This window comes from Trichoplusia ni, chromosome 4 (assembly GCF_003590095.1).
Source record: "Trichoplusia ni isolate ovarian cell line Hi5 chromosome 4, tn1, whole genome shotgun sequence".
NCBI lineage: Eukaryota > Metazoa > Arthropoda > Insecta > Lepidoptera > Noctuidae > Trichoplusia > Trichoplusia ni.
Genome location: NC_039481.1, coordinates 17,808,517 through 17,827,390, shown reverse-complemented (window position 1 = coordinate 17,827,390; position 18,874 = coordinate 17,808,517). Strand labels below are relative to the sequence as shown.

Genomic DNA, 18,874 nt, shown 5'->3' with positions numbered 1-18,874 from the left:
ACAAAATATCTACTGCCAAATATAAAATTCTTGCTACAATGACAATATCCGTATAAATACTAAAAATATTTAATTCCGTTTGAATTTCTATAGCTATTTGAACCCCATTGCAGGTCCCATAAGTCACCCATATGTTCATAACGGTTGTCCATCGGGTAGCTAATTAAAATTGTTGAACATACACTGTGGGGTGATCCCCTGTGCCCTGCAATTGACCCTGAATCAACCCCTGTTTTATTTATTAGATGGTCTTGCTTGTTCAAGTGCAATGTTAGTGTTTCGAAATTTGACATGTGTTCTTTGTCATTTTTGCCTTCAAGATCCCTAATAAGAGAAATTCGGTGATCACAGATTACATTTAGCTTATTTTATTGCTCCTTGCACTGATGGATATTAAGTTTATACATACTGTAAAATATAACTACATCTTAAAAATTTAAGCCCCGATTTTTGGATAGATTTTCTGGATATGGATAGATAATGCTCGATTTGAATTGAAACTACACAACAATTGACTGGACTTCTAAAGAATCATCTTTTATACTAATTTTACATTCCACGATAAAGTAATATCAGATAGTAAAGTGTAGTCAATGTCTATCAGCATACAGATTAGTCTATACCATCTTAAATCTAGAACTTCATATACTTATTGTCGAACTCACAGACTACAGTATCTCAGACGGTATGTGTAGGTATGTTTGTGCCATCCACATATCTCTAGTTTCCACTGCCAACCCTTCCACAGTTCCAGTCTTGAAAGTCTTGATTACTTTCCCCCAACTATCTCTGACAGGGTAAACAGTAAACATGCTCCAACAAATCGTTTAGAGAAGGTTAATTTTGTAAAAAAACCCCTCGATGTAGCACGTGCAGGCTCAGGTGGGCGACACGTGGTAACCGACGCGCCATATGTCACAGGTTCGAACTCGGCACGGTCATTTTACGGGTTTCCAGAAATTGGACGAATTGTGTTGATATGTTTTGTGTCAATTGATGCTGTGGTAATGAGTTTATTGAAGAATGATTCTTATATAAGGGTTTGGGTACAGTCTTATCATCGTACCTAGTGTCCGAGTATTTTCTTGATTAGTCTGTACTCTATACGTGAGGACTTGTTATCGGATCTCAGTCTAACTTACTGTTGTTTGTCTGTAGGTAAGTCCACCGTGATGTTTAAATAAATATGTATGTATTCATTGACTTTCTAATCGATACCCTCAAATTGATTTGACATCCAACCCATTTGTTTATCTTAAACCTATTTTGAAGGAGCCCACAGTGTCGCCAGTCTGACTGGCACTTGACTGTATAAAAACCTGAAGGTCATAACGAAACTATAAATATGTTTAACAATTCAACAGCTAGCGAACAAGGGGCTGCCTTCAACAACCGTTGCTATTAGTAACTTACTTATGACGTTAAGAATACTAACAAACTTCTCATTCATCAATATAAATGAAAGTAATTTGATAACTATCATTGACGCAGTTATTCAAATCTTCTTTCCGGGTCAGCTCCCCGATGGTATCACGATATAAGCCAGTAATGTCCATCGTATAGCAGCATCAGAGCGTGAAACATTATCATTTCAACGGTATTGCACTGAGGCACCATGTGTTAAGGGTAGGCTAGTGAAGTGGGGGGTAAACAAGAAAATACCGTTTGTATTGTCGATGTAGAATCTATTGCAAAGTTATAAAGCGAGTGGTCCTTAACTTCTAATATTTGCAGCACGGTTAGAGGTTAAGGTCACCACGAGACACCAATTGTGCGCGACGTGTCGCAAATTCGATCCTTGTTCTGAGTGTGATTGCGCATGTGACTTGAAAGTTTGTGAACCCTCGCCACAAAAGGATTAAATTCATTAGTGCGAGTTTCTTACTTTTGTTTAAGGAAAAAGTAATATGTATTTCAGAGCTTCACCTAAGTAAAATGTCTTACTAAATAAGTTTACTGATGTTAATGTTGCTGTAACATTCAAAGTTGAGATTTGGACTTACGAACACGGTTTAGACCATTTATACCAAAAATAAATTTCCAATGTTCGAAACAGGTGGCCGTCATCCCCTCTTAGACTAAAATTTTTCAAGTTCTAAACGAGATCTCTCTATGCCGCTCTATTTCGCTTGGAAAAGTTTTAAGAATATATACCATTTAATGTAACTTTAAATTCCTTAATAAAGATCCTCTTGCTAAAAATGGCAAAAAAGACTCACAGATGGCTCTCGATTGAGGTTTTCAAATCACAAAGTCAGCTGATATTAAAAGTCAATTGATCCTCATGAAAAACCGCTGAAGCCAGCCCAGTAACCCATATTAGTTAGATCGAGGCAGGTGTGGCGACATGCTGTAATTAGCATAAGGCTGTCACGGTGGGTGAGCGTGCCTTATGGGAATGTACAAAGATGGTGTCGTGAGTCGTTCCCACGGGGTTGCGTGAAGCGCCCTGGTGTACTTGACTTGGTATTGGTGTGAAAGTCAAAGGTAGTGCGTGATATCTGTTGTACTTTTTGATGGGAATTTTATAGAATAGTCTGGTGGTATGAGCGTTCGACTATAAAAAGAAAGGTCGTAGATTCAAATCCTGAGAATAAATGTCTATTTGAAATTATGTGCGAATTTACAAAGTAAGTATAATTGTCAAATGGTAAAAACGATAAATGAAATCAATGTAGGGAAACCGGCACACCTTCTTTAACTTCACAGACCAAAAATTCACATTTTTCAAGCGTGTGTAAAGTTACAGCAGAACTCCACAGTCTGCTTTAAATCTGACACCAGATTGTACAATAACCATACAATGAAAAAGAGGGGCATTATTTGGAAGAGACTATGAGCTAACTAATACGGCCAAATGTTTGAAGCTTATAGATGAAAATTTACGTCAACGAAGCTTTAAAGCATTGAAGTTACATGCTGAATACTTACATAAATGTAAACAATTTAAAGCTCTCTAATCCTGATATGAAAAACAATTTGCATTTCTCTTATCAAATCACTACATCGAATCAGTACTGGCTTGATTATGGCTTCGAATTGACAGGACTTGTCGAATCTGTATAAATGTTATTCCTCTAATGCTTGCAGAAAAAAATAGACTTTAAAATTGAAGAAGCTTGGAAGATTTTTGGTCAAAAAAAACAACATTAAGAACAGATCAAAATCCCACGTTATAATGTTTACAACAGCGAAATTTCATCACACCAGTCCCAAAATTGACCCATTTACAGCGTATGCGAAAAAACGAAAAGAACCTTTTTATCCAGAAAGGCGCAATCAGGCTCTACTTGAGGCGCTACCGTCATAATCATAAAGGTAATCGATTAAACAAACATCCGGCCGCTTAGCGCCATAAATCATTCATTGATTGGATGTGCGGGGCAAAGAGTAGGGGAATCAGACGAGAGAAACTGTGGTGAGGTTTGTGCCTACTTGTATTGGGACTTTAAGTGCTCTGCTGTTTTTATTGTTTCTTTACCAAAGGTTTTGGTTATTTGACTATCAAATTCGTGAGTGGAAAATATTCGAAATATACTTCATCCAAAAAAAGCAACTTCTGCCCAGTTTTGTTTATTTGTACCTGTGTAATTAACGTGAGCGAAATCTTTAAGAACCTACAATGTTTATAAAATTTAAGGAAGTATAAAAATAAAGAGTTCATCAATTTATTTTCAATTAAATCACTATTTGCCTAGGTGAAATCTGTCTTAGCTTGAAGATCAACCAAGTCAACGAAGAGTTTTAGAAACCAAAATACTTTTCACACTCTGTCCAGTCTGTACTTACTTTATCAATGGTCGCTGCGCGCGCGCCGCCCCCGCTCCCAGTTCGCCGGCCAATTAAACGTGGGCCACGATCGGTGCTATATCGTCTCAGGTCAACAGCGCCTTATTTTAACTTAATTATGTGCTTTACTAAACTAAATAAACTGAAAGAACTTGGGTGAATCGTGTGAATTTAGTTTTGTCTTCATTTTGTTTCATGTTGTCGAAAAAACCTCGCAAGTTTTGATGTGATAGATATTTTCCGTAAAATCTAAGTTAGGCAGTCGAAATAACTTATATTATCCATCATCATGACCAGGTACGGCAGGTACTATATCATTGTAGGTACAGTTTAATACGACTTTTGTAATAGCACGAGGCCTAATTTATTAAACAGGTATCTTTTTGAAACAGTTCAAAACATTCCACCAAAGTGTTTTCGTCTTGTTTATACTGGCACGATCTTCTCAACCTACAATATATATCTACTGCAAAAAAAATACAACAGATTGCAATGATTGTCCGACTCCAAAGCTACAAACATAACACTAGCAAGGCGCCTACTATTTAGTAGCATTTACCAATTATTTCACCAATATTACAACCAACCTAGTTATTTCGCAGAAAACCTATGATTACAGCAAACGGCAGTCGAATATAACCGAAAACAAGCAATAAAATATCCAATAAAATAGATTTTTTCAAAATGGCGTCCACAAAAAGCGCGCCATAGTTGAGGCGCCATTTTTTATATTATTTTTATAACGAGGAGATTAAGTAATATCGTAAAACCAACAGTGGGCGTAAAATGCTTTGTTTTTTGATAAAAAATAATGTTTGGCGCCTTATAGGGTTAGCATTAAGTTATTATGGGTTGTTAGGTCAGGTCAGTTTTGTAAATTTTGTGAAAATTAGTTTTTGATAGGGTCTGGTCAAACTATTGGTGTCTTGCTGGTATAAAATGTTTTTAATGATTTTGTTGACGATGTCCTCATCAGATGCAGATGATGGTAGCTGCTGCTTAGTTTCTTCTAATCTCAAAAAGCTACATTGTATTTTCTTATTTATGCGGTATCTCACTGTACCAGTTGTCTAGAGAGCTGCATAGTACTCTGGAAACCTGAGAAATAAAGAAGAGTCTGCAGTTGATCCCCGTACCTATAGGAATAATCTCAGGTCATACAATAAATGTAACTTAAGATTGGCCTCCCGAATTCCCGTCTTCACACGAAGATGTAGTTTATTTGAGTTTATCTAATTGTATACACAACAAATAACAGGGCACTACCAAACCAAATTATCTAACTTTCTTGCTTATGCTTCCAATTTAACAACAAAAAAAGTAATTTGTCGAAAAACAAACAAACCGGCAAACTATAATTCATTATTACACGCCAAAACTATATTGCTAACCGCCAAATTCTAACCGAAAAATATCTATAATCGGGAATCGAACCCGCACCCAATAATCAGGCGTAATCACCGACGAGCTTGTTTGCTCAAATCCTGTACAGTAAAAAATGTTTAGTTTTTGTTATTTTTACTATAATTGTGATTGTGATAGACATGCAGTTTAAAATATTTGTAATGATATCTTCTGTATAAATGTGGATTCACTATGGAATAAAAAAGGAGATAGGCGCAGTCAACAGCAAAAGTAGATAATGAAACGAAAATCTGTCATTTAATAATAATGATAAGAGTTCGCGTCAGAACTGCGTAGCATCGAAATAATGAAAAGTATACAAGTAGGGACAATCGACAAAAAAAAAATCTGTCCTGAACGCCGTTAATTAGTATTGCGGCGGTGAATTTCTTAATTTTGATCATCTAATTTTGCTGTTGACTGTACCTCAACTAACAAAAATTCGATCTGAATTGTATTTTATCATCTTCACATTACTAAATTAATTCCATATTATTTGGAGCATACATTGTCAGTAATAGGAACTAGAAAAAGTCGCTAATCTTCAAAGCAATATTCCGTCAATAATTATAGAAAATACTTCAAAGAAGAAATACAAACAAATCACTAATATTAGTTATTAAAACCAATATTTGTCTAACAACTGCAAAAACTATTCTAATACATTTTTTGTTCTATGACAAATTACTATTTGTTTGTCGAAGCGTTATAATTATCTGCGAAAAACAAATAATTTAACATAATCTAATCAATCTTAACACAAGTTGAATAAGGTTGAAAATTCTCTAATCTTTACCAAATTAAAATTGCGGACCAATTTTGCAAAAACTATAGAACAAGTCGCAAGCTTTTCGAAATTGAACTTTAAAGTGTTTATAATAGAGTGTAAGTTTGAATGGGTGTGTTAAAACAATAGCAAAAAACTTGTTACTAATATACCTTTTTGCGGTTAGCGACAAAGACATTTTTTTTTAAGCAATGCGGTAGGCTGTGTGCACACTGCGGACGTCACTTTAATCCATTTGTCATAAGTGTGGTCGGGGCTTTTGTGTTGTTTTTGTACTAAAATAATAGCAGTTATGATTACTGCTGGTTTTGTCTAGCGGAATAATTAAGGTGGTATTTAAGACCGTGACAAACAAGTTTTGATGAAATTATGGAAAGGTAGTTATGCGTAAATCCTCGCTTCCTAAAAATAATTATGAAATTTTATGGTTTGGTGAAAAGTTTAATGGTATCTAACATTTACAGTTACATAAAATAAATCTTCTAACTAGTAAGTAGTTTCTATCATAATGGCTATATCGAGTAAAACAGCTGCTTGGTTATGAAAAGGTGGTACCTACTCTTTAAGAACTTCTTGAACACTAAAAACTGTGTACCTATTGAATTTATTTAAGACGAAGCAGGCGTGTTATGTTTCTGGATTGAAGCCAACCTGCAAATTAGGAAAAAATACTCCACACTACGGCATTTAATCCTTATCAACCTACACTAATCAGTTATCCGTTAAGATTGGTGACACCGCAAAATCCTGATTAGACTTACTGCATAGCGGTCAAAAGTCCCTGCTCAAATAGATGCAAGCAAATAGCGATCTGCAGCTAAGCTCTTTAACACAAGATCATTAAAACATTGCAACCGCTTAGAATTAACTGTAGACAGAACAAAAACACACCAATTTACTTTAAACTGTGTTTAAAATAAACCTCTTTTCAACAGTTTGTGAACCGAGGGTCTCGAAACCGCATATACGGACTCCTTGAATTGTAAAGAGTCTTTGTGGGATAGCGTGATGGTGGTATCCTTGGATACTTTATTATTTATGTTTTATGAGGTATTCATTGGGATACTTTTACCGAGCAAGGTCTGTACCGTTGTGTTTGGAAGGTCAGATTCCGTTCAGGGTGGTGAATGAAGGCTTTTGATTGCTCCTTTTTGTGCCAATGGGGTAATGGGCTGATGTAAAATGATTGTGGGAGAGATAAGTAAGTGGTGAGATATTGTGATATACTACGATTGTAATGAACTCTCTCTTAATTCGTGTTAGTATTCAGGAAATTATTAAAACTGCTTACTTTAAATAACAATTATATTATTCACACTCGTAAATTACAACTTTTTCATTTCATTCGACGAGATGTCCGAACAGAATCCCTTTTTTTCTTCTTCTCTTTTCAAAATTTCCGCCCAGTCACATTTTTCTCGACTGAACATCATAGACTAACGAAATAATGACATTCTGCCTCTATTATGATACTAATACTTAAAAAAAAAATATAACTTAACATGACAAATTTATTAAAAACATATTCAATAATTATAAATTCATTACACGATTAATAATTTAAAAGTACCTATGTCAGTTTATTTTTAAACTCTGTTGGAGTGTCAATAATGTATCGACGAAGATGGTAATGTACGAAATGCAATATAGCCAGCCAGTAAAGCTGTTGTAGCGCTCTGGCTAACTGCTTGAAGTTTGTTTTATTTCTTTGTAATGTTAATATGGTAAAATGAGAACCAATATTTGAGGTTTTTATTAATCTTATTGCCATTGCAATTTAGTACCTACGTCAAATATTTTCTTTGACTTAAGTATTAAATCTGGAACGGGTCACAACCGATACTAATTTTGATATTAGATACTATTTTGCAGTTCCCAAAGATTAAATTATAAAATTGTATTTTTTTATAAATACTCAGTATTTAATATTTTTCTAACGGTACCTTATTTATTTGATTTGTATTTATACTATTTATGTATTCTTACCATTGTTTGTATAATTCAAAACTTATTTGAATACAGCTCCCGTGCCCAAGACTATCTCAAAATTATTCAACATGCCTATTAAGTTTTCGGCAACTGCCAAAACCAGTAACTCACTAAAAAATATTTGTACACCCGGAACGTCTTCTAACATTTTGTACGAGATTTTGTCTGGAACGAAAACGTAAACGAAACTTATTTTTCTGCGTTATGTTAGATCGAGGTGTGAATTGTTCCCTGAGGCTAAAATCAACACTTTCGTTCCTTATAAAAACAAAATCGTGATTTAATATCTTTTCCGTCATTAAAATAATTGATAACCAATTGTTTGTCTAATCTTGTACCAATTTGATTTCTAAGGGAAATGCTTGAGGGTGTGAAGTAGTCAAAATCAAGATCAAATTATTATAAACTGTATCAAAATGTAGTTTTTTGCTGTTACTTATAGACTATAGATTGATTTTAACGAGTTTTTATTGTTAACCTTTTACTATTTCGTCTTTTTTTGTTGATTGTTATTTAAAGCTTGGCTTTAAATCACGCAAAGACAGCAATTACTTATCAAAAGCTGTGTTAAGATAAATTAGAGACCTGGGCCCCAATTCTGCTATCTACAACGGCCGATGAATGTATGAAATTTGGCTTAAAATGACCATTTTCGTATTATCTTAAGCATTTTTCTACACAACAATTGGAAATTCAGTACGAAACGGTACACTCAAGGTCAATACAATTAACTTCCAATTACTGTATTGGCAAAATGCTTAAGAGAAAAGGAATAATTTCAAATTGAATCCAATTGCCATTCATTCATCTGCCATTGTACTTGTAAATAGCAGAATCGGGGCCTTAACGGATCATTTCAAACGTAAACTAATCTGTGATCAATCAACTTGTGCAGTTGTATTTGTACCACGAGTCCAAAAGTGAATGAACGAAAAACATGATAAAATCATAAAAATCCGCCATTATTACATAAGTTGCGTGTCCGTATTGTATTATCAGAATCACTGACAAAAGCACAAAGCTCACAGTACTACTTACACAACGTTTACACACAACGTAATGCCACGCACAACACACAGCGCACGACGAAATTGTTTAAAACTCCCGAAAGATAAAGTTCTCAAAAGATTTGCTCCTGCTTATTGTTTATTTCTGTTAAAATTTATGTTTTGCGTAGGGCTGGCAAGCGTACTGTTACTTATAGTATTTTAAGCATAATGTATTTCAGTTGGTAGAATTATTTATACGGATAGCCGACTGGTTTGAGTCACCACGTCTAAGCCACTGTGCACGATTTCAGCCCTAGCGTAGGACATTCGCCGATTCACGAAAGCTCGTTCGTCTGGATTTCTTTCTGCATGCGACTTGAATGTTAGTGAAATCCCCTGTAAAATAAGGATGAATTTGCTTAAATCAATAAAATTATGCATTGTTGTTAAATATGAAATATTTCTTTGTTTTAAATATTCATAAGTTGTAATAAATGAATATCATTCTAATGGATAGCAAGTGGGTGTAAATTTTTTCGAATTGCATTTTTATGAAATAATTCAAGTACCTGCTTAATATATTAGTGCACGGATTCATCCAAAAAATCACAACATACTCTTGAAGTAGCGTCAACCCTAGCACAGAAGGCATCGAGCGGAGTTGCACAGGTGCTCGAGTTGACCCCGTATCGTTGTTTGACCAGACCATTGTTGCAGGTAATGGCTGCTCCCGTTTTCATACACTTTATGTAATCCCATACAACCTCAACACTAAAGGAATAAGAGTATGATGCAACCTTGTATTTTTCCTTTGATTTTTTGACAGGTATTCGTGTTATAGGAACTTCAACTTTATGTCGTGGAAGATAGGGTTTCTTGTAAGTTGATTTTATAAAGTTATACTTTTGGAGAAACAGTTGCTGTATAGTTTGGTCGCGTGTCATGAAAACTAAAAACATCTGGTATCAGAACAGATTTCTTAAATGTTTTTTTTACTTAACTAAAGCGCTTGGATGCTCAAATGCCTATTTCGAATCTCACTATTTATCATCAGTTAAATAGGGAAAAAACATAAAAAATAACTAATTTGCGACATGCATAAAGTCTGCTTATAAGTAATTAAAAATATTATACTTTAATAAGGGATTTATAATGAAATGCAACCTGTTTTAATGATTTTAAATATTTATCTCAATTAAGCATCGCTCTGATAATGATTAGCTTACATACGACATATTATAAGTGTATCATTCGTTTTAGAATAACACTAATATTATAAATGCGAAAGTAAGTGAATACCTACATTAGTGTTTATGGATGTATGTTTGTTTCCTCTTTACACCGAAACGGGTAGACCGCTTTCCGATGAAATTTGGCATACCTAGAGGTAGATGAACATAGCCAAAGTAGTTATAGTCGAAAAAGAGATAGTATGTTTCTGAAGAGTGCAGCTATAACCGACTTCCAAACTAAGCGAATCAATAGCTAATCTACCATAAATGGAATTCTTTCAGCCCGTTAAAACAACCGATACAAAACTGTCACGTTGAATCACACCACTCACATCAATCCCGTTATGATGCCGATGCCGTGTCCACTCCACAATGACATTCTTGGCAAATGGTCGACAATCATATGGTCAGCTACCGTGACTGTAATACACTTAATTTGATTTGTAGTTTGTTTGTTTGACCGGCCAGTAACGCTATTTGTAGGTAGCAGTGGAAAAAGTAATGGTATGAAGATTTTCAGCTAAGATCGCCAGTCAATAAAATCTAGATGTTTTCGCTAGCGTAGACAATCTCTATCCCTTAGAGGTATCAAAATTGATAATAGCCAGTTCTCAGACGCTCTAAATATGCAGATAAAATTTTATAAAAACGGCCCAGCCGATTGTGGTTGTGCAAGTTACTATTATAACATCGTGTATGTTATATGAAATGAAATTACATTATTACACTGAAGGTTTGCTTTTGTATTTTCAATCGATCCAAAAAAAGAGGTTTTGCGCTTATTTGTCTGTTTCTATTTTAAGAGAGCAAACGATTTGTGGTTTATACTCTTAAAAACCAATTAGACGCGTCTCACACAAAAACAACTCGTAACTACTTATTTTTGCAACTACTGGTTATCCTACCGTTAAAACTAACATTAAAAACACTTTCAAACCCAAAAATAATAAAAAAAACAGCCTCCCAAGACGTTTCATAAACGGTAGGAATTTAAAACCGCGTCAAAAGTAACAGTTCTCTATCACGCCGCTCTATAATTTCGCTAAACTCTATCATTTTGTGTTTAACTGTAATTTGCCACGCAATATGGCGCCGCTTCCGTTTGTCTATGGCCTTCGATTTCCTGTTAGATGACACTTTATGGTTTATCTTACATTTGATAAATGATATAGTTTTGTTTGGTGACACTGTGTGGGGTAAAAGAACAAAAGGTAAAAAAAGAAACGTCGTAAGAGTTAACTTTTTTGGGTGTCCTTCAAAAGCGCAGCGCGGCGTTCAAATTATTGCTGTCAAATTGCAAATTTTTATTTGGATTACAATTGTACAAGTAGGATCATTGTATACTTTTCAACTAACAATCGGGGTATACTATACCGAAGTTTGATCAGACTTTAAAAAAGGGTATTGTCAAAGTAGAACCACTTCATACAGAAAAAACTTCTGTTTAAAAATAAAACAAAAGAATCCCGCTTTAAAACCCTAATGTCTTCATTTCGAATAGATTGTTTCCAATAAATAAAAATTATATAAATATTCATAACCCTAAAAGGAGTCGGGGTATATTTTGCCCATTTATTTATCATGTTATAAATGTTATTGTTGTTATAAAATTATGCAAATGTTATCAATCAATGATTGTTAAGTTCGCCCACACACTGAGAAGGTTTTTTAAAATTAACCTGCTCTAGAAATCAGCCAAAACTTCCGTTTATTATAAAATTATTGAACATGGTAGTAAGAGATTTTATTTTTCTTTGTATTTAGCTATGAGGTTTTTGGTTTAAATTAATTTGTACTCATTTATATATTGATAATTTGATGCTAAATTAAGGAAACTGAAGAATTTCTAGCGCTACAAATTAAGCATTCTCAATACCTGCTTTCAATTTATCGTAATGTTCAAATGGAGTATCTGAAAAACGGGAATCATTTGTAAATTCCTTTTATTCTGAATTGGCTGTTTGCTCAATTTATTTAACTTTCAGTTTATTTGAGTTTTTACTATTGCTGCAATTTTATTGATAACAATCCTAAAAGCACATTTACAAAGTTTTAAATAGGCTTTGAATATCATAACCGCGATCACCTTTATTCACGTTACATTCACTTGAACCGTTTTTTTTTATTTCTCCTTTAAAACTGTACAACACTTAATTACATAAACCGTATCACCTCGTATCAAGTCAATTCTCATAAAATTAGATCGGAAGTGAACCCGGACCTCCGGTAACGGGACCAACCCTTACTGATCCCGTTACAATCGGGACTTTTGTATTTTTTTTTCTTATTTTTTGTTGATTTTTCACAGTCAACTTATTTCGGTATTCCGTTACGTTTCGTTCTGTTATTGTATACTGGTAAACAATGAAATGGGATAGTAGGAAGAAAATCTGATTTGAAAATGTGAGATTTTTGGTCTACGGAAAAGATTTGTTTTGTATTTGGGAGTACTTTCATCATACTAATACAGTTTGTAGTTAATTTAAAAACAAACTGGCTAAAATGAGAACCCCTTTTTGAAGGCGGGTAATAAAAAAATTGAGTTACATAATGACATAAGGCAGTTAGCATGTTAGCATGTTAGTTTGTTCAAGTATACTTTAGATGGGCTTCAAACATCGAATTTTATGCTAATGAGTCTGATTTAGAAAAAACCTCCTGAATTAGCCTTTCAGATGCTACTGTATGTATAAAAAAAGAAAAGAAAAAAACATTCTTTAGTAAGACATATAATTTTTTTTTTATGAAAATTCTAAGAGAAAAAATAATACTATAATCAAAGTAATGTTAAAAAGTCTTAACTCTGTGTAATACGCACACAAAAATATGGAAATTCATATCAAAATCATAATGTAAAAATTAGCATTACAACTTCATATAATTTATGATCATCAAACTAACAATTCAGATTAAGTAATTTAGTAAAACTAACATAAAAAGACAAGGGTACAGTAGACCCTTAGTATTTTTTTATGGGTCGCGAAATCCGAGCCGCGGTAACGGGTTAATGATGTGTAAAATGATCGTTGAAAAAACAATGTTCTTGACCTCATAGTGGCTTGGGAACCTTTGTATACGGCCTTATTTTACTTGGGGTGGGTAGAGTTCTAGCCAAATTACAAATTACAAGTATGGTAGGGTAAATATGGGACTTTTATTGCTAAGTCTACGCTGGTTTTTGGTCCGTCTATGACCAAGCTGTATATTGGTATATGAAGACAATTGGATTTTTCGTAAATGATTAATTTACGTTGTTGGGTTTGCGAGGTTAAGCAACGATTGGGCCGCGCAGATTGGTGACTATATTTTTTCAATTTTGCCTTATATGTAAGTAACGCCTAATTCCTGAGTCTGAATCGAACTAGACCGATACTTTTTCATTCATGATGCTTTTGAAGAACTTCGAATATGAAATCTCAAACTCTTTGCAGTTTTATTTATCTTTTCAGCTTTTAGTTGTTATTCTTAACCGATTTTGATCTTTTGTACGTCTCCTGTCTGGTGTAGTCTTCAATACGAATGCCGTGACAGTTCTGTTACTATGTAATAGAAACATCTTAGCAATAAACATTCTGCTTTAGATCCTATTAAACTGGGATCTAGGACTTCAGATATTTTATGATTGTATGTAGCTAGGTCAGTAAAGTAACTGTAAAAGTAGAGTATTTGGTCACAGAAGGAGGTTGTGAAGACGTCAGGACCACACCGGGCGGGACGAGGATGCCTCCTACATGAATGTATATTATGTTGCAGTTTGGATGTGGTATCGTGTCATCTATAAAATAAACTTACGTTAAAATTTCGACGACCGCGACGTTTGGTTAGTTATAAATTTGTTGAGATGACTAATTATGGTCTAGATTTGTAATTATTAGTTTTACTACCAAATAATTATATTACTGTTAATACCTAACGTAGTGTTGATTTTTTTAGTAGGACTATCCTATTAAAGAATAGAGTTTAAGTTACGCTGCATTGAAGTCTTTCCTGTAAGTATTTTTATGAACTGACCGTAATGTAATTCTTCAGTAATTTCAATTTTCTTTTAAGTGTTAGATACATTAAAATTAATAGAAATAGTGACTGTAACATCATATACCGCATCCAATATTATGACCGTATGTTTCTTACGTCAATGAGTTCACAGCCCACCAACAGTACAGTTTTGAGTTTCACCCAGTGGGTGCATCTCGTGAAGAGTATCGCGGGTTCGGTTCCCGACTCGCGACGGTGTCGAGTGGTGACTGGTTCACGTTCATCATGATCATGAATGGTCGTTTGTTTATGCTTAAGAAAATGTGGAGAAAATTTTATGAAGTGAGAAAATAGAATATAAGTCAAATATTCTAAAATAATACAAAACTTTTATATTAAACTAGTTGTTGCCCGCGACTTCGTTCCCGTGGGTAAAAGATGTAAGTTATGATTTATAACTGTCCTGTTTTTTCATTTTTCCATTGTATCTTCGCTACTATTAGTCGCAGCGTGATGGTTTATAGCCTAAAGCCTTCCTCGATGAATGGTCTATTCAACATAAATTGTTGAATAGACCATTTGCAATTTGGACCAATAGTTCTTGAGATTAGCGCGTTGAAACAAACAAACAAACTTCAGCTTCATATATTAGAAATAGATGTGAAAAGCACAATATATTTCAAAAATATTACTACATAATGTTAATCCCGGTAATGGGTAGAAAAACGCAACATATATTTTTTTGTTTGATACAGAAATTAAAATTCGACAGTAAAAACATGAACTAAATAAAAACATGGCAACATAGCACAGAATTGTTACATTTTAGATGTTTATCTTTCATTTCTGATATTAACAAAATACTTTCTTCATTATTTTTTTTCGTTTCGTTGATTAAACCAGCAAAAAAGTGACATTAACCGCTTCTCTAAACTCAGTTGTTATTTTGCTCTACATTACGTCACAAAAAGAGCAGGAATTCCATCTCAACAAACAACAATCGGCGTGTATTACCTTTGTAATATATTTACAATACTTTAATAGTTACAAGGTTAACAACAGGCATTGTACCACAAAAATAGAGTCGTGGAGTCAAACGCTACCTACAATACTCGCAGCGCCCGGGGGAGGAAATAATTAATGATGATTGGCCTTAAATTACCCTCTCGGAACCTCTCGCCGTCCCGCTCGCACTCACGCGTGCTATCCCGTCGAACCTTTTCGCACAAACAGGGAACCTATATAAGGTAGCCAGGTAAGCGCCGAAAGTAGACCCCTGTGGGACACCGCACCGTGCGCACCTGTATCAATCGCGAGCCAAAATGACCGCCGAAACTTACGGACACCGACTCATCTATGAGAAGGACATGTTCGCGTCTGACGTGATGCTGGAGTATACGACTGAGGAGTGCTACCTCAACTGGCCGCGGTCGCCTGACTCCGGCCGCTCGAGCTTGGAGCCAACACCTTCAATCGACGGAAGCATTAACCAGGACACTCACATCGCGTACAGAGGATTGTCGCGAGAGGTTCTAGAAGACAGTGCTGAGGACAACGAGGTCCTGGACTCGGGGAAGAGGAGAGGAAGGGCAACCAGTGCTGCAGTGTTGAGGAGGAGGCGTCTGGCAGCAAATGCCCGCGAGAGGAGAAGGATGCAGAACTTGAATAAGGCGTTTGACCGACTCCGAGGACACTTACCTTCGCTGGGCGCTGACCGCCAGCTCTCGAAGTACGAGACCCTGCAGATGGCCCAGACCTACATAGCAGCTCTGTACGAGCTCCTGCAGTAAGGTAACCCCCCACCGCCGCTGTTTGCCAAATGAGATCACCTACAGGGATATTTATTACTTATGTTTAAGTACTGTAATACTCGTTACCAGTTAGTTTAATCTGCTTCAAGTTTTAAGTTCAAAATTAACTTTTAAAGTGTCGAGTTACTGTATCGTATTACGTTAAAATCTTACGCTTATTTTTTTCTTGGTTTTGTATAAGATTTTTTAGCTTGTGCACATTGTTTAATTGTGAGTTAAATTTTAACTTTTAGTGAAAACAGCATTCTAAGTGTTTAATTGTAAAAAATAAAAGAATTCAGAACTTAGTTCAAAACTAAAAAAATTTCAGTAATAGAAAGTAAATAGCTGATGTTACCTTTAGCCTGTATTAACTAGACATTAAACGAACCATTGTATTTGAGTCTAGATTTTAGTGTTAGCCACAACTCGCCAGTGTAATCCGTCCTACCGATTTAGGCTAGATCTTAAGTTTGTATTAGATTTAACCATCTTTGCCTGCGAAAGTATTATATCAGCAAGTCACTTTAATTGTAAATTTTAAGGAATACTACTTATAAAAGTGAAATTAATTAACGAGGCAAAACAACCATTCTTATGTTATTATCAAATAGAAATAACTGTTTGCAGTAGTAGAAAGCGGATTTCTGTCGCAATTTTGTAATTTTATTAAATTGAAGACAAGTTTTGCTATGTCAACCAGTGTTCATAACATACCTAGTTATAAAATTGTGTTTTTAAAATAATATCACTTTTATAAGTACGAATTCAAACGAGTGCTTGATCCAATATAAGTTGTTAATAGTAGAATATATTGTTTATGTAATTTTAAGTAGTGATAAAATGTTTTTTTCATGTGTAAATATACGAATTATGTTTAAAAATGTTGTCGTTTGTCCTCTGACTTTCATCATCCCACTTTTACCCAAGTTACTTAAATGTTAAGGATCCACGTTTCTATAGTCAATATTCAGTTTTTCTGTAGTTCGAATAAAAAAAACACTTAATTTACTTATTTCACCACAACTTCATTTTTCGTTCATACTTTCACCACAAAGCCCTAACTTATACACAAAGACACACACAAACAAACAAAATATTGAATACGTCCAATAAAATATTATCACAATTAACAGTCAATGAAATATTAACAAAAAATTGTCGTATGGCGTAGGTACACGAAGTTGAGAGAAGCTTTGTCAAAAGTGGTACATGTTAATAGTAATCAGTATTATAGCTTAGATTGAATCGTTTTACCCGAAAAATAGACTTCAAGGTTTACTTCGCCGTTTAATAAATCGCAGAAATACCTGAAAATGGCGTATATTAAACTCCTGAACCTGTGTCAGCACATACTGTTTCAGATGATAAACATAAAATAATATACAACTAGCTTGAAATCGCAGGAATACCTGAATATTGTATTACACGTATAATCCGAATCAACACTCACGTGACATTATTCTAAAGCCCTTAACTGATCGTCACTCTATCTTTTGAAATTATATCTCTTGAAATATGTTTCTACAAAGAACACAACCTAAATACTTATGATTTATTTATTTATCATCATACTACCATTACAAATATAATTATCTAAATGCAAACTTAAAATGGCTTAGAAAAGGTTCGGCAGAAGTTGAAAAAACAATTGACAACTCAACTTATCTTGGAATCCACAGCCAAATTAAAATTATGTAAAATAACTAACGTTAATTACAAATTAAACAAAAAAATTAATTACAAATTAAACAAAAAAATATTAATTCTGCATATTGGATATATGACCACTTTTACATGGCCTTTTTTAATACTTAATGTCGACTAAAGCATTCTGCTTTTTACTTATTATGACAAGTAAATTCGATAGTAGACCATCTACTTATGAAATAAAAGTATATGATAATATATATAAATTTTCGTTCAGTAAATAAAAGATTATTTCCAGTACACAACAGATCAACATAAACTCCTAATGCATGTTTTCTTAAACAAAAACCTAACATCCTAATTCTGCCTACCCCCATCAAACCGCAGCGTGACGTATTTTGTCCCCATTTGAGACATAACCCTATGGAAAGCATGTCTCGAGTGACAGGACAATCAGTCAAGACCCAGGCTATGCAAATAAGGCAGATGTTTCAATAACCAACGTAACTTGACCCTATATAACTGAAAATTCATCAATATTAAACTCTGTAGCAACGGAATAAGGGAGCTTAGATCAGGAAGAGGGACGATAAAGGGGTCAGCTGTGAGTGTCCGTTGGTGACATTGTTTTTTAACAGAAATAGGGCAATTTTAGTTTGCAAGATGTGTCCATAGGAGAACTGGTAATTATTTTAGTACTCCATAGTAGATAAGTTAGAAATCGCTTGTAGAATCTCTTGTTTTTCAAACGACTTCAAAAAGAGAAGGTCCTTATTTCGTCTGGGTGAAAACTTCGGACTGGCTGAACCGATTTTGTTGATCCTCTGTCACTTAACGTGAAATAGCTGGCATTTGGTCCCATAAAAGTTTCATCAAGTAGCAGTAGACTTTTATTTGAAATCGGATGTATATTGATTATTCTATATCTTTACTAGTTTTTGCATACGATTCCGCCCGTGTAAATTTTGATCCAAGTATTATATAGGAACCTATATTCTGCTAAGCCGATAAGCGTTAATGGCGTTGGGACTTTTAGAAAGGCTATTAATTTGTAGTTCGTCTTCTAAAAAGTAGAGATTACTTACCAGATTTTATTATATTATAATTAAGTAGAAATTACTCATAGGTGGCAACTTTTTATTACGCCAAGCTAAAACTAGCCATGCTTTACAGTCTAGGATCATAGATCCCAATACCAAAACAAAAAAATTCGTTACAATCTAAATTATTCCCAAAAAACGTACCGTATCTTAAAAAGTATAAATTACA

The 18,874-nt window shown here is 34.4% G+C and overlaps 1 protein-coding gene across 1 annotated transcript; it reads left to right on the top strand.

Annotated features, from left to right (window-relative positions):
- The first annotated feature begins 15,009 nt into the window (after window positions 1-15,009).
- LOC113493592 (fer3-like protein) lies at window positions 15,010-16,233 on the top strand. Its single transcript, XM_026871633.1, has one exon. It carries the CDS (start codon window positions 15,488-15,490, stop codon window positions 15,953-15,955), a length of 468 nt encoding a protein of 155 aa, XP_026727434.1. The 5' UTR covers window positions 15,010-15,487; the 3' UTR covers window positions 15,956-16,233.
- The last annotated feature ends 2,641 nt before the right edge of the window (window positions 16,234-18,874 follow it).

Excerpts from the sequence above, each read along its gene's own strand:
- LOC113493592 (XM_026871633.1), top strand. The coding sequence starts at position 15,488 with ATGACCGCCGAAACTTACGGACACCGACTCATCTATGAGAAGGACATG.